At 35.7% G+C, this 14805-nt stretch overlaps 3 protein-coding genes across 9 annotated transcripts; 1 reads left to right on the forward strand and 2 right to left on the reverse strand.

The window, feature by feature from the left end:
* Nucleotides 1–56: 56 nt before the first annotated feature.
* LOC138934383 (CB1 cannabinoid receptor-interacting protein 1) lies at nucleotides 57–7066 on the reverse strand. Of its 3 annotated transcripts, none has more exons than XM_070298060.1 (2): nucleotides 6876–7066; nucleotides 57–1864 (listed from the first exon to the last, which is right to left on the reverse strand). In XM_070298060.1, exons 1-2 carry the CDS (start codon nucleotides 7053–7055, stop codon nucleotides 1526–1528), a joined length of 519 nt encoding a protein of 172 aa, XP_070154161.1. In that variant the 5' UTR covers nucleotides 7056–7066; the 3' UTR covers nucleotides 57–1525. The 3 variants fall into 3 exon arrangements, with proteins under 3 accessions (XP_070154161.1, XP_070154163.1, XP_070154162.1); XM_070298062.1 differs by lacking the exon at nucleotides 6876–7066 and adding an exon at nucleotides 3571–4466 and having other exon boundaries at nucleotides 57–1850; XM_070298061.1 differs by having other exon boundaries at nucleotides 58–1850; nucleotides 6880–7059.
* A 568-nt stretch (nucleotides 7067–7634) lies between these two features.
* Pisd (phosphatidylserine decarboxylase) lies at nucleotides 7635–11359 on the reverse strand. Of its 3 annotated transcripts, none has more exons than XM_070298056.1 (6): nucleotides 10523–10676; nucleotides 10150–10387; nucleotides 9836–10069; nucleotides 9480–9750; nucleotides 9199–9410; nucleotides 7635–7786 (listed from the first exon to the last, which is right to left on the reverse strand). In XM_070298056.1, exons 1-6 carry the CDS (start codon nucleotides 10564–10566, stop codon nucleotides 7724–7726), a joined length of 1062 nt encoding a protein of 353 aa, XP_070154157.1. In that variant the 5' UTR covers nucleotides 10567–10676; the 3' UTR covers nucleotides 7635–7723. The 3 variants fall into 3 exon arrangements, with proteins under 3 accessions (XP_070154157.1, XP_070154156.1, XP_070154155.1); XM_070298055.1 differs by lacking the exon at nucleotides 7635–7786 and adding an exon at nucleotides 11271–11359 and having other exon boundaries at nucleotides 7994–9410; nucleotides 10461–10527; XM_070298054.1 differs by lacking the exon at nucleotides 7635–7786 and having other exon boundaries at nucleotides 7994–9410; nucleotides 10523–10673.
* On the forward strand, nucleotides 8305–14489 carry LOC138934381 (ras-related C3 botulinum toxin substrate 1). Of its 3 annotated transcripts, XM_070298057.1 has the most exons (8): nucleotides 8305–8892; nucleotides 8961–9552; nucleotides 9636–9743; nucleotides 9853–10071; nucleotides 10257–10439; nucleotides 11632–12149; nucleotides 12454–12665; nucleotides 12785–14489. In XM_070298057.1, exons 6-8 carry the CDS (start codon nucleotides 11780–11782, stop codon nucleotides 13085–13087), a joined length of 885 nt encoding a protein of 294 aa, XP_070154158.1. In that variant the 5' UTR covers nucleotides 8305–8892; nucleotides 8961–9552; nucleotides 9636–9743; nucleotides 9853–10071; nucleotides 10257–10439; nucleotides 11632–11779; the 3' UTR covers nucleotides 13088–14489. The 3 variants fall into 3 exon arrangements, with proteins under 3 accessions (XP_070154158.1, XP_070154160.1, XP_070154159.1); XM_070298059.1 differs by having other exon boundaries at nucleotides 8305–9552; XM_070298058.1 differs by having other exon boundaries at nucleotides 8961–9743.
* The last annotated feature ends 316 nt before the right edge of the window (nucleotides 14490–14805 follow it).

Here is a 14805-nt window from a genome sequence, read left to right on the forward strand (position 1 = left end):
ATATTTCAAAATTAGATTCATGCGTAACACGTGATTTATATTTCTTTATAGAATTTATTTCAATTGAAATTAAAAAGTACAGATATCTCATCGGTTGTATATATATACATATACTGCGTGTAAATACAGTAAGTAGACTTAAACGACAATTTTAATAAAATCCATTGAACAAGTAGTGAAAGAAAGAGAGTAGAAATAACCTGCACAATTAGAGTAAGTTTAGAGACGTTAATTGGTCATTTTGCTGATTGCCGAAAGTTTTATTAAGGTGCGTCGAGTTCCTATAGCAATGCATCTGAGAATACTTTTAAAATGAATTCACGGATAGTATGTGTCCTATGTTTATCGCAAAGAAACAGGCGAAAATTAAATCATATATGAGAAAAATAACGCCTAAGCGAACGTCGTAGTGTTAACAATGCGCAAAATGCATTTTGTCGTACAATTACAAAAGCTGACGCCGCGCCGCTAATTCTTTTTTTATTTCGAATGGAAAACATGTTCTATGCACGTATCACGGTCTATTGCGATTGATTCAATTAAATATTAATCCACAATCGATGACGCACGTTCGATACGCAGTATGTATATACCATATACATATATCGATATTTAAGTATCCAAGTTATCGATATGCTTGCATTAGCTTTTGTTTTCATTAATTCTTGCGGCAAAGACCTTTCGCTAAAAAGCTTAAAATATCGATCAAAAACGCGCAATTACGTAATTACGTGATTAATTATTTTTTCTAATATGACATTAAATTCTTAATGATTTATTCGATATAAAATTGTATATAATAATGCAGTTATACATCACATACTGATTACAATGCAATTAATGCGCAGACATACGAGGTCTTGAAATATTCATATAAAAGAGGAAACATAAATCTTAATTTTTATACCGTTACTAATTCCTAAAGAAAAAAAAGGATTAATTTGCTTGATTAAAACTTTTTAATAATATGTTTTAGAGAGAGAGCAGCGCGCAAAATCAGTTTTAGATTTTCTGTATAACTCAATCCACATCGTAGCGATACAATGTTGTTTGCCAACTGGCAACGATCAATCTCAATTATCCGTCTATCATGATAACATTTCCGCAAAATTTCCACGCGATTTATCTTTATTCTACTGAATTAAAAATATACTATTTCAACGAAGTTTATCAAGCATAATCTGACATCTCCATTAATAGACTTCATTTATCTCAAAATTTCCATTTTTGACGTGTCAAAATTCTGGGCAAAATTTTCAGACTCCTGTTTCCTACACAATTAACCCCGAGAATTAGTTTATTAAAACTTACACAGATGGAAAATATGTTAGATAATTTCATCACTCAGTCGATTTTATCTATCTTTATTTTTATTCAGAGTCCTCCGTCCTCGGAGCGTTTACGAATATAGAGTATTATTCAGATTGCGTGTCAACTTCAGCAGACATCGATTGCGGCGCGGCGTCGGGTTTTCTCATCGCCTATATAACAAATATATCGTAAGGATGACGACATCCATCGTACGTTAAGACTCTATGCCGAGTTTTCTGTAGGTTTCCCGGTCCACTGTAACGAGATGTCCTTCAACGCTGGAGCAATCGAGCTCGATACAGTGCAATCTAGCGCCCCACTCGCAGTGGCTCTGATCATCCAGCCGATAGTACTTGATCTGCAGACACGTGGTCAGGTAGCCGGAGCCGAGTACTCGCATAGCGATCGGCAGGTCCTCCCGGTGGCCACGCACGCTTGCCGAGATATCCTTGGTGCTGTGATAAGCGCTGTAGGCACATGCCGTGCTGTCCCTTGCGCGTTCGATCGCTTCCACCTGTTTCCCACCGATACTCAGGGATCTGGAACAGAAAATCTGTTAGAAAATATAGTTTCTACAATATAAAAAAGTACATTTTTAAAACTTACACAAATGGACTTCATAATTATATTCACATATTATTTTTTAATTATTTCCAATTTCATAAGTATATATATATATATATATATATATATATATATATATATATAAGTTTGTGAATTATATATATATTCTTTTGTTTCTGAATGTGTAATATTTTATTAAAGAACTATAGCTTAAAATAATTATATATAAAGTTAAGAAATAGAAAGACAAAGAAAATCGATTGAGTTTCCTACATTTGTTTTAAAGCGCACGCTAGATGTGTGCATGTCTTTATAATGTCAAGAAAAGTTTTCTTATTGTATATTCTCACGCTAGCATTTTACGTGACCCATTTTTTGGACGAGGCTGCTTGTTTATGTTTAAAAGAATATTTCATTTGTTTATTTGGCATATATTATCTGTGAAAAGCGAGAAAGCTGGCAGAAGTTTGAACGGATACGATTGTAGTGATGATTGAAATGAGTTGAGACGAGTTTCACGACATAGTAAAACTTCTTCTTTTTTTAGAAGCGAAAATAGATCTTTTGCATGGCACACAATCGTTGCCACGTGTGTATATACTTTGATGTAATATTTTTCCCATGCCTGGCGTAACGTCAAGATAAATATAATTGATGATTATTATGTATACCAGTCATGTTCCCATAAGTCAACTTATTATAAAAGTGTGTTGTGTTTGTAGTGCTTAAAAATAACGATCTACAAAGATAATGGAATTGAGATATCAAATCAAAACAAAGATGTTCAAATAGGAATTTGTCATTGAGTCTAAATAAAAGTTTGTCATAAAATTTCAAGTGCTCTTAAGTATATAATTATGATAAATCAAAGTAGTCAAGTCTTCGCAGAAAAACGCGCAAGTTTATAATTTATAGAATGACAATAAATATAATATAACATAATAATTGATAAAAGAACACTTGAAATTATTATTTGTTGTATTTTTTAATTTCTCGACTTAAATTAGAATCGTTTTAATTAACTAAAAGTCTGACATTTTTTCGACCAGGGCGATTTCATATAATTTTCAATGTAAAATAATCATACATCGATTACATTAGTTTTTGCGCACTTCTATATCCTTGATTCCTGCCCGGGTATAGCACTTTTGGATCTTACGTCAGCAGATCTTGTACTCTCGAATGCTTTGATCCTTAGCTCGACAGGTCCATATATCTTTAGAACGTGCCGGTCTAGTTTCTCATATGGAAACGAGGCGTACTCTTTGACTCAAGTTTTGATTGACTTTATTTTTAGAGCTTACAAGAATGCAACAACGAGTGCGTGCAAATGATGTGCGTGTCTGTGGTCGTATCAGTCGCGTGTATCTGTTTATCATTTTCAGAGATAAATAACTGTCGTGTGGCAGGAATCAACACATTATCTACAAACAGACAAGTTCTGTTAAAGTCCTATACGTATATAAACGAATTATATAATAAAATTATATAATTAGTAAAAAATATCAAGATATAAGTATATAAATTCGTTAAAAAAAAAAATTATTTTTCCCACGAGGACAATTTTATCCTACAGAAAAATTCCACTGAAAATGTAATATTTCGAGAGTCTAAATGGGGTTTAAGCAGACATATGTTTTATAGGATACATTATCAGGCTTAGATATTAAAGATGCATGTGCAGGAGCTGCGTACCTGAAATAAGAAATGAGCCGGAACGAAACCGGGACGGATTTGCAGTCGCGGGCAAAAGCGCGAAAAAGTACGGTCGACATAGCATTATCGTTCGTAAAAAATGCAACGCTCGACTCGTAACATCATAAGCTCGTCGGTCTGTTCACATTTCGCGTCCTCCTGCCTTACTTCCGTCCGTGGAGAAATATTACAGCGAGTAAATAAGGACGGCGAACTTTCCGGCGCTTACTACGAAAGTTTAATCGTTGCATTAAAGAAGAAGTAGCGTATAGTGGGGATGGATATGAATACGTCCTATTAATTATTCGTCAGGTAAAAGAATAATTAATAGAATACGTAATCAAATAATAACGTGTACGGCGGAATAAATCAACCGTGTTAATAATCTATTTTCGATTATTTGCGACAAGGGACGTATCGTTACAATAATTATCGTACTGTTATCATCGACTAGAATCGAAAAGCGGGCCGTGCAGTAAGGATGCATCGCGTGATTCGGACTAATAATGCGGAGGCGGGCGGCTACTTAAAATTCCACGAGATTCGGCGATAGCATCGGAAAAGAAAATCGGATTTTCCATCGACGGGATTTTCTATTGTTCAAAAAAAAAAAAAAACCAAAGGACTGCTCTACTTCTGCCGCACCAGCACGCAAACCTTCGTGACTTTTTAAAGATCACTTCTGGCATCGTATTGCAATGATTGCATTCCAGAATAACTGAAATATTCATGCGCGTCGCGCATTCATCTTCATCACCATATTCGATTTCGTGTTCAACGCGTAATCGCGTCTGTCTGTTATAAATCACTGTGAAATGTTAAGGCGACAGCTGAAAAAGAGAAGGAAAGACCTAAGCTCGATTATCATGATAAAATCTCTTACAATTTTATCCCAAAAATTCTACTGAACAGTCTTCATCTCCCTTTTAACGTATACTCAATCTTAAGTTTCTTATTTGTCATTATTGTCTCGAATTCCGCATCTTGAATTTCTTGTGTCGAAAATCATAAATGGATTACAAATATAAACAATATTTCGTTTTAATTGAAATTAAGTTGTAATTAAGTTATCGTTTTTTTTTCGACGTCAATTTTTTCGGTAGACCTTGACATTTTTCGGATCATTTCGCGTACAAGCGATCGGATATTCTCCGCATGTAATTACTATTTAATACCGTAATTACGCGATATTTATCGGACGCTTCTTTTATTAACGGGGGAATATCGCAACAAATAATACGGTAATAAAACTCAAACTCGATTAAATTCAATTCCGTGACACGTATCCATTACGCGGAGGTTTGCACGATCGCAGCAGCATACAAAAGACGCATCCATCATGTTGTTTCGGCGCTTCCGCGATAAGACGATCCCGGCGAGTAGATCATTAGTCGGGGCAAGAGAACCAGAGCCAGTTATAAGCAGCACGAGCACCGTATAGAATCACTCGATCGATTCTCTGAAGCTGAAATAAGTTTTGCAGTTCAAGGCAATAATACTAGTGTACTTTTCTCGCGCCCTCTCGAGGAGTCGTTACAGCTGGTGCACTCGCACGCAATTAAAGCTCAATTAAGTCCCCTAATGTGTCGTCACCGATTAGAGGATTATATTTATTAGAAATTACACGTGGAAATTTATCTCACGCCGAAATCATCGCGTAACAGAGTTTCATCTTATTGTAAAGGCGACATTTCTCGATAAAGGTCGATATTTGTTAGTTGTGTGTGAATCAATTCGTTTGTATCTGGTTCGCCGACTCTGTTGTCGTTTATTCGATTTTAACTGTGGGCTCCAACTTTCTTCCAGTTTCGAGTTCGACCTTTTAAGCCCCCGGCATGCTTTGCGCAATTCAAGCGTAACCCCGTTTGTTACATGTATTTCGTAAGTTTCGATTTCGAGGAAACTTTTACATTACAATATAATGTTGTATACATATAAACTAGAATAAACATATAGAGTATTTGTGTAAAATTAATAAACCTGCATTAATCTCATCTCTCACAAAAATCAGATCTCATCAATCTCGATAAATATATCTGGATATATATTTGCTTGCTTAGAAATTATTTCAAGCCTTTCATTCGCGATAGCATAATTGTTTCAAACGGACTTTTAATTGAGGTTCTTATATATACATAATTTTCTGGATCAATCTTTTTTTTAAAGTTTTATTATAAAAGTTTATTAAATGAAGTCCAAATTACTTATTGCGGATTTTTTTCTAACAATCTAATGCATTTCAATTTAAAAATAATTAATTTTTATAGAAATTAGATGGCAAGAAAAATGTAATTAAATTATATTTACAATTAGTTTCGAAACTAATAATAAAAAAACATATCTGAAGATCTCTGTAAAGATTTTATTTCAATGCCTGGAAGAAAAAAAAATCCACTAATATTGATGAAGTATTGACGTATTTAGGATGAGTTTACTCATAATAGGGTAAATTACTTGGCGTACAATGGCAATTTTTTTGCCCGTTAAGAACTCGCGAAAGAGTAAATGTGCGTTTAGACGCGCGTTCGGCAATCGTCTTTATTTTCGGTATTATGGCTAAGTTGGTATTATTAGTGATTCTATATCCAAATATATATATATATATATGTGTGTGTGTGTGTGTGTGTGTGTGTGTGTGTGTGTGTGTAGCGAGAAGTCGTAATCCTCATCCCTAGAGCATAGAACGCGTTGAAATTTATCGCCAGCTCTTGCGTCGTCTTCGCGCTCAAGATGATTGTATAAATTTCTGATAAACTGCTATTGGCCGAATGCGACTTTTTCGTACAAGTTTATAGCTCTCTTTGGAAGGTAGTTATATAATATTTCCTATGGTTATTCAATGTATCCCTAATAAAGTCGAATATAATTTCACTTTATAATAAAATTATATCCGGGTTCATGTCACTTGTTTAGATTGATTAGCTGAAATCATTTTTTATTATAATAAATATTTGACCATATTAATAAAACATCAATATATCATCATGTAAGATATATTGAGATTTTATTAATACAGTTAGTTAGATTTTAATTATAATAAGAAACAATTAAACTAATCTATCAAAAAATATAACAAAAATATACAATATCCAGGTTTGATAAATCCAGTAAATCTTTACATACATCTATTTTTTTAATTGAAACCATAATAATCCAATAATCCAATTCATCTAATCATTCGCCATCGAAATTACGCGAGAGTCTCTTACCATCCCTCTAAAAAAACCGTCTAAGGTCTTTCGATTGAGATCACTCGATTTATGCATGACTGTGCATATATATTATTAATTGCATATTCACTGTACCCACTGCAGTAGTTGCGGCGGCTTGAAGCTGATGTCGAGTCGGTAGGTCGCCTCGCAGCTTAGCTTCACCGTCTTCAGTTGCCGGAATCTGGCGGATGTCTCCATCTTACAGTAGACCGGACCAGCGCCCGGTTCCCTCCTTAGGGACAAGGTCACACGAAAATGTCCATCGGCCCCCATTTAACCGCCGCTCAAATGCTCCATAATAATTGTCCGGTGTTGTGCAAAGTCTGCGGGTATCCCACAAATAAAAAAAGAAAAAAAAGGAAGCTGCTAAGTGACTCACGTACGCATCAAACACACGGTATCACGTCAGCATGTCTCGCATGACGCATCGGTACGTACTATCGACTTAGCTGCAAGAAGAGGAGACGGTGCAACCTGCGCCGCGGGCGTCGCGACGCTCACTGATCTAGCGAGCAACGGTTTGACGTTTGCGACCCAAAACTCGGCGGCTTTCCTCCTTCTTCTCGCATTGACAACTGACGCAGATCTTCCCCAAAAAATCGATCAGCATTAAGCTCCCCGCAGCGATGGAGACGGAGGTTTGAGGATATGAAGGTATTCTGCAGGCATTCTTATAAGCAAGAGAAGGTGGACTTAAATAAATCTAAAAGAAATTTGCGATAAATTTAAATTAGCGTGCTCTAAAATTCTTGGATAATGCTTGACTCATCAATATGCAATTATTTTTGTCTAAATTAGAATATCAATATGTCGATAGAAGATATATAAATGAACAGTTCGACTTACCTGCTAATATTCATGGCCATCGATTATGTTTACTTGACAACTACACTATGTATGGACACTGTATACTTCAAAGTCATATGCTTCTCTAATTGCTATTATTTACATGATGTATAATGCATACATAATACATGGGCAGGCAGGAGAAAAATCGTAGCCTTCTAAACAAGGATTATTATTAGGATTAATCAAAATAATGGCATGGATATTGGAATATTTGTAAGTAATTGGTTAATAAGAAAAATTTCCATAATCATAGATCCAAATTACCATAATAGAATAAAATAATAAAATAGCAGAATGTGTAGGATGCTATTTGAAATAAATTTGTCTGGATATAAATTCATTATTATTTAAGAAAATATGGTACTAAAATAAATTTTGTTATTATTCTATGCATTTGTTTACACCATAAAATATATCTGCTTCTCTCTCTTTATGATTAAACATCATATTTTGATTTATTCTAGTTTATAGAGTGCAGATTTATGTTGCACGAGCACTTACATTGTGCAAGCACAAATGATATTTTGATCTATTTATATAAATATATAAATTTTTTAGAAAAAACATATTAATATTAACTGTAAAGAGAATCGGTAAAAATGCTTTCGCATGGGTCAATCAATTCGAAGTTTCGTGCGCTCATAGACTTACGACGTGCGTTTGTTACTTTTTAGTTTAAAAAAAAGAGCTAGAACTTTATTGAGGCAAGTATTTCATCTAATGGCCTTGACCGGTCGACTTAACTGCGAAAGAAGATCGATTTGGCATGCAAGTAAAACAGTTTACTATCCGACCTCTATTAGTAATGACGCACAAAGAGAAAAGAGAAATATATTTTCACGCGTCGGGAGTAGTTTCGTACGATTTTCAATTATAATCATTATAATTGCAATGCGTTACGTAATTAAGGTGTATCTATACTGGCTCTATGAGACATGTATATGCCATAGGACACAAACAATTGTGTCAAACCTATTATAAATCACATCTTTCGCGTGATGTTTGCGTAATTAAAGTAATGAACGAATGTAATCTCGCGTAAGATATAATTTACGTGTAATTTTAGATAAATCGTGTGAGATATAATTATTTTCCGCGCACGAACGTGGCTATGTACAAAAGTAATTACAAGATCGATACTTGCTCCGAGAGACTCCGAGTTTTTAGATCTTTCATTAAGCTATTCTTCTCTTTCCGCCTACAACCACCTACGGCTTCGCGCGAAAAATTGCGAGCGTACGTTGAAAAAATTGATGCGCAGGTACGTATCTAATTTCTCTGTAGAATTAAAATCGGTTTCTACTTTATCATCTGCTCTCTAAATTTTAGGCTTCCATAAATGTTTCCAATCCTGGGCGACATCCATAATTAAGTGTCGTCGTTCGATTTGTCTTTCCTCGGGCTCGTTAAAATGCGTGCTCAACGCCTGACCGACTTTAATAGTCTGGCCAACTTGCAGGCAGAATCGAAAGTCTCGCGGTGCCTCGAACAGAAGCACGATCGTCGACCCGAGTCTAAATTCGCCAAACAGTTCGCCTTTATCTATACGCATATAATTTAAGCTCGCCTCTTTCGGATGCGCAATTTCCGGCCATTGCACTGTATTGGTCGCTAAATTTTTGTCACAATAAACTCTTATGGAGCCCACGTTAGTTGCACCAATAGCTGTATAGGCCATGAATCCGCCCATCCATTCCCCGGTATACACGACGCGTTCGTTTAGCGAGAACAGATTTGGCATAAATTTTAGTAGCTTCGGGTTGACGCTCAATAATTTTCCTAAAGAAGAGTTGTTTAAAAAAATAAGATGCGAATGTTATGTGCTACAATTTTAAAGATAATGCATACCTGGAAAATGCCGTCGAAGTTTTATATTCCAATCAGTGGGACTGTGAAATCGATGATAATCACCGGGTGCCAAGTAAATGATTAATTGATATAATCTATTATCTGGATTCTTCAAGAGTGAATTAACATAATCGTCCGCGATTCTATTCGTTGTAGAATTGTTTAAATCACCTAAAAACTGTCTGAGATCATACGTTACTCCTTTCACTTGCTCCACACGGCAAGAAGTTACTGGTCCAAAGTAAAGGACTTTACCATCTGCAGGTGAAATCTATAAACAATTTCCAGCCATCAATATTATTTTTAATATCAGATTTAAATAAGATGTAATTATCTGCTTGTAATAAAATAATCACCATGTTTGTATTCGCAGCAATTGGTCTCGCATCGTGCTTAAGAGCTCTTACAAAAAATTCCATTAGGTTTGGAAATGCAGACAAATCTAATTCTATCTCATCTAGATCAGCATGAAACATGTTCGCATAAAATCCATAGAGCTTTGGTCTTAAAGCAATTGGCAACTCGATGCTTGTTAACCAACCCCATATCCTACTGGTTGTTCTCAATGGCAGGCAGCAGTAACATGTAACCTGTAACAATAAGATTTTATATTTCATTTAATAACTCAACAGATTTATCATAAATCTATCGTTCATTATAACGAGATTACCATAACATCGTTTAATAATTCTGGTCTATCGTGTATGTCGATGGAATATCCATGTTTGTGTAAATAATCCCATTGTGTTGCTGCAAGTAGCGATAATCCAATTCCAGGGACAATTATTCGCCATCGTCGACGAGTGTTCTTAACGTATCTTATATTGACACTTGATGTACAATTTCTGACAAGACTTGTCGAACGTTGCGATGTTATTCTTAACAAAGTGGCACAATATTGACATCCTCTAAACGAAACATAAAAAGGTTATATCAGTGTGAAAGCAGAATCATTGAATAGTAAGTGACAGCAAAATATACCTAACAAGAAGACCCAGTCTCCACATATTTTTCGTAATCATCTTGCAATTGACTTTTATTACCTGGCCTGCAAATTATGCAAAATGAACATTCTCATTACAAACATGTTGCACAGTTGCACGCTGCACGCGTGTAAAACCAGCTTCAGACTCCAGATTCAAATCAATTCAAATGCGCGCGCATCTTTTAAATTTAACTTTTTTACAAATGTAATTCGCAAATTACAAGAATATATATTATTTTAGCTTCATATTTTTAACAAATATTTTCGATATCACAATACTAATTATGTTAACAAGTTAACATATTATATTAACAATTACATTTAATATATATTCGTTATCAGAGTATTCTGAAAACTATCATAAACCATGCTAAAATTAAAATATGATACGACAACAATGCGTGATTGAATCAAAATTAAACTTTTAGATTTGCAATTAATCATAATAATTGATTTAAATTCACATAATATCCAACATTACTGAATTAAATAACATTTTATATACATAAAAAATATTTTTTCCCTTTATATGTATATCTTCTAAAGTAATTTTTGTATTCTTTGTATTGATATGTATAAAATTCGATTATACATGTCAATACGAATAACTTATGTGAATGATACTTTAGATTCGATATTTTTAAAACAATGTAAAAAAATATCGAATATTCGATAATATCGACTAATGATAAACATCTCTAATTTAAATAATAATAATAATATGACACGCGCATGCCGGAAAGGGTTAAAGAACGCGATGCGTTCGTTGCCTGTGCGTGTCACGTGTCACATGCATGCGTGCATACCATGCGTGTCCGCGGTACATGCACGCTGCACACCGCAACCGCACACCGCACTGCCGCACGCGACACCGACCGCTACTGATGGTGATGGTGAGGAGGAGCACACCAGGAGGCGGGGGGCGCGATAACAGGTGGCTCCGCGTCGCGGCAGGTGAATCGTTGGACTGGTTTTTTTTTGTCCGCCGCGCGATCACAATTGGTTCGCGTTCGCTCTCGTCAGTTCCCATTGTTTTCCATCCTCGTCGCCGTCTGTCTCGGTTTGTCCATCTGTACTGTTCCGGCCCCGCAGCAGCATCCCGACAGTATACTTTGCGTTATCAAAGATCACATCGAATCAACCAGTGGCCGACGATTTTGTTCCCAGAGCAGAGACATGACGCACGCGACGCTGCTCCGGAATGGTATTACCCTGAAGTAAAGCGACGACGTCATCCACATCGGCGCCGAGGAGGAGGTCGAGGAGAATTACAAGCAGGGATCTATCGCATACGCGGAATATCCTTACCTAACGCATGAAAGGTCGGGGCTGCGGTAAGATCAAGAACGAGACAATGCCGCCGTCCTCGCACACTAACTGGACGAGGCCGTTGCTCAAGAGCGGACAGACGATACAGATGCAAGTCGCTAAACAACAACAGCAACAGCCGATGACGACGATGATGGTGACGATGGCGACAGCAACGACAACGTCGTCGTCGACAGCTATGGGTATTGGAGCACAAAATCAAAGCGTGGCTGAGCATCCTGTGACACCGCTCGACAAAAGGATCAAAGTGGTCTTGGTGGGCGACGGTGCGGTCGGCAAGACCAGCCTGGTAGTTTCGTACTCCACCAATGGCTTTCCCGGAGAATACGTGCCAACTGCGTTTGACAATTATAACGGTTCGTATAGTTCTGGAATGTGTTCGCTAACAATATGGTTCAAGATTGTAAATCGAGGATACATACTGCGGGTATCTGTGGAGCAATACATATTCGGTTTGTTTTATAAAGTGTAATTTTAAAAAATGATCAGAATATATCAGAATAATATATGCTTAGTAAATTCAGTAAAGTATTTACATTTGCTTTCTTTTATCATAGTAAATTTTTCTTTTTGTTTTTATTTGGCCCTTTCGAATACAAATAAATAAAAATATATTAAATTAATCAATATACTAACATCTTTGTAATATTATCTGTCTAGTGGTTGTAAATGTTGATGGCCAACCATTGAATGTCCAGCTATGTGATACAGCGGGCCAGGATGACTTTGATCCCTTGAGATCATTGTGCTATCCCGAGACAGATGTGTTCCTAGTTTGCTTCAGCGTTGTATGTCCTTCCTCTTATCACAGCGTGGCTTCTAGATGGATCAATGAAGTGCGAAAATATTGCCCCAATGCTCCAATTATTTTGGTATGATCTACAAGTAGATTATATAAAATCTCGGTTAATAATATTATATTTATATTATAATGTTAAGAAAATATTGTAAATCTAATAATAATGTAATTATTGTCATTGTAATTCCCCAGGTAGGAACGAAAAGCGATCTAAGATCGGATGTGCGTTTGATGCTGCAACTGGCGAGATACGGGCAGGCACCAATCACCACTATCCAGGGTCATCAGTTGGCGCGGAGACTAGGCGCCGTTAATTACGTCGAAACATCCGCGTTAACGCAACACGACCTTAAAGAGGCCTTCGATCAGGCGATAGTCAGTGCCCTCAATACGCGACGTGGAGGCGCCAATTTACTATACCGGCGTAGGAAGCCGCCTCCGTTGTGGCGTAGATGGTTGTGCTGCTGGGAACGCCCGTCTTCGAGCGAAACCTAAAGAAATAATCCTATTATAAGTGAGATAGACTCTATACTTTTTTAGAATCCCTCTGTGATCATAAGCGGTCGCTTTCCCCTCTGTCAGAATCTCTCCCTCTCTATTAACTTGCTGTCGATAGTTAGGTAAAGATTATCTCGACATACAAAGAGAGGCAGCTGATACTTTGTTATTTAGATTTTAGACTAGACGAGATTATTAATAGATATTTCCGTACGCGAAAATAAGCATTGAGAGCAGCCCTGTTACACACGACGCTTTAACATAATTCGCTCATCTGCATGGATTGCCTATTACTTAATTTTATTATATGCGTTAAATATTTTACGAACATTTACAAAACATTTTACGAACTAACAAACTGCCAGAATAACATGCCAAATAGGATACTAGAAAGCCGTACAGTGCCGAAAATAATAATGCCTAATTCATACTTAATGAGTAATTAGTATACTTAAGGGTTGCTCGTACGTGCACGCGACAACATATTGTGCAGAGATCCAGATATTGAGAGACATTATTGGGAGCAAATTGTTAATCGAATTACAATTCTGACAGACGGAGCGAGCAAGTGCTGCCTTCGTAAAATTCCTGAAGCCACACATAAGTGTGGTATAATTTATTGTATAATATTAATCATATTTTTGTTATACTAGCATAGTAATTGGCTACTCGCTGGTTGTGATTTTCGTACATGTAATATCTTTGTTTTAATTGTTGCGGTAAAGATCAGTTCTTTCCCACTCTTTTCTCCCTCTCTCTCTCTTTCTCTTTCTCTCTCTCTATCGAGGATTTTAAGTACTTTTAATCACATGCGGTATATAACAATTGTATATTCTTTTTACTTGTTGCGACATTATATACATATATATATATATATATATATATATATATATATATATATATATATACATATATATAAATATATATATATATTTATTTTTTAATATCTTTGATATATTGGTATTTTAGTAGAATGTAATAGTAGCTTTAAAATATCACGTTACATTTTCGCAGATCGACGATAACCGCGTGACATCACACACACACACACACACACATAAATATACACATATATAAATATATATATAGCGTAAGCGATATTGATAACAATGATATTTGGTAAAACGAGTTTTTGATATAAGCATATGTGATGTAGTAGTGTTTGTACGAGCGATATATCAATGACGATAGAGGAACATTAATACAATAATTAGCGCGTAAATAAATCCGTGGTATTTGACGATCTACTACATATTTGTACTTCAAGTTACTATGGAAGATTGCTGTGATTTTAATTGAAATTTTCTTCCAGATATTTTATGGATGTGTATTGCATACGGAATTGTACGCGAATAAGACTGCATAAAAGATTCAAAACGAAAAAATGCATAATATCATATATTTAACTTGCTGTAATTCATTTCTATATCATGTGTGGCGCATCAAAAATAAATTGTATATAAATATTTATTCATCACAAACGAAAATAGTCTCTCTATGTATGTCGTGCCTAAAATTAGAGATAACATATGTGGGCAGCTAAATAGCTCAATAATAGATCAGTCATCTGACAAAAGCAAAAGATCTGGGCTTTCTAAAAATTTCCAATTCTGTTTAGATTGAAAAATAATTGAATGTAAGCGTAAATTTTAAATCTACTGTGAGATAAGAATTACAGTCTCACTATAAGTTAAAATAACTTCTTGCAACAAAGT

This window comes from Polyergus mexicanus, unplaced genomic scaffold, assembly GCF_030449975.1.
Source record: "Polyergus mexicanus isolate NDT 795.1 unplaced genomic scaffold, iyPolMexi1.0 SCAF_6, whole genome shotgun sequence".
In the NCBI taxonomy this organism is placed as follows: Eukaryota; Metazoa; Arthropoda; class Insecta; order Hymenoptera; family Formicidae; genus Polyergus; species Polyergus mexicanus.

What these genes read in the sequence shown, in the direction of transcription:
- LOC138934383 (XM_070298060.1), bottom strand. Translation starts at nt 7,055, where the DNA reads ATGGGGGCCGATGGACATTTTCGTGTGACCTTGTCCCTAAGGAGGGAA. An exon ending in CGCCGCAACTACTGCAGTGG is followed by an intron (nt 1,865 to 6,875) that starts GTACAGTGAATA and finishes ATTTTCTAACAG; the next exon opens with ATTTTCTGTTCCAGATCCCT.
- LOC138934381 (XM_070298059.1), top strand. Translation starts at nt 11,780, where the DNA reads ATGAAAGGTCGGGGCTGCGGTAAGATCAAGAACGAGACAATGCCGCCG. An exon ending in TGCGTTTGACAATTATAACG is followed by an intron (nt 12,150 to 12,453) that starts GTTCGTATAGTT and finishes TTATCTGTCTAG; the next exon opens with TGGTTGTAAATGTTGATGGC. An exon ending in CCAATGCTCCAATTATTTTG is followed by an intron (nt 12,666 to 12,784) that starts GTATGATCTACA and finishes GTAATTCCCCAG; the next exon opens with GTAGGAACGAAAAGCGATCT.
- Pisd (XM_070298054.1), bottom strand. Translation starts at nt 10,566, where the DNA reads ATGTTTGTAATGAGAATGTTCATTTTGCATAATTTGCAGGCCAG. An exon ending in TTGCATAATTTGCAGGCCAG is followed by an intron (nt 10,388 to 10,522) that starts GTAATAAAAGTC and finishes TGTTTCGTTTAG; the next exon opens with AGGATGTCAATATTGTGCCA. An exon ending in TTGCTGCGAATACAAACATG is followed by an intron (nt 9,751 to 9,835) that starts GTGATTATTTTA and finishes AATTGTTTATAG; the next exon opens with ATTTCACCTGCAGATGGTAA.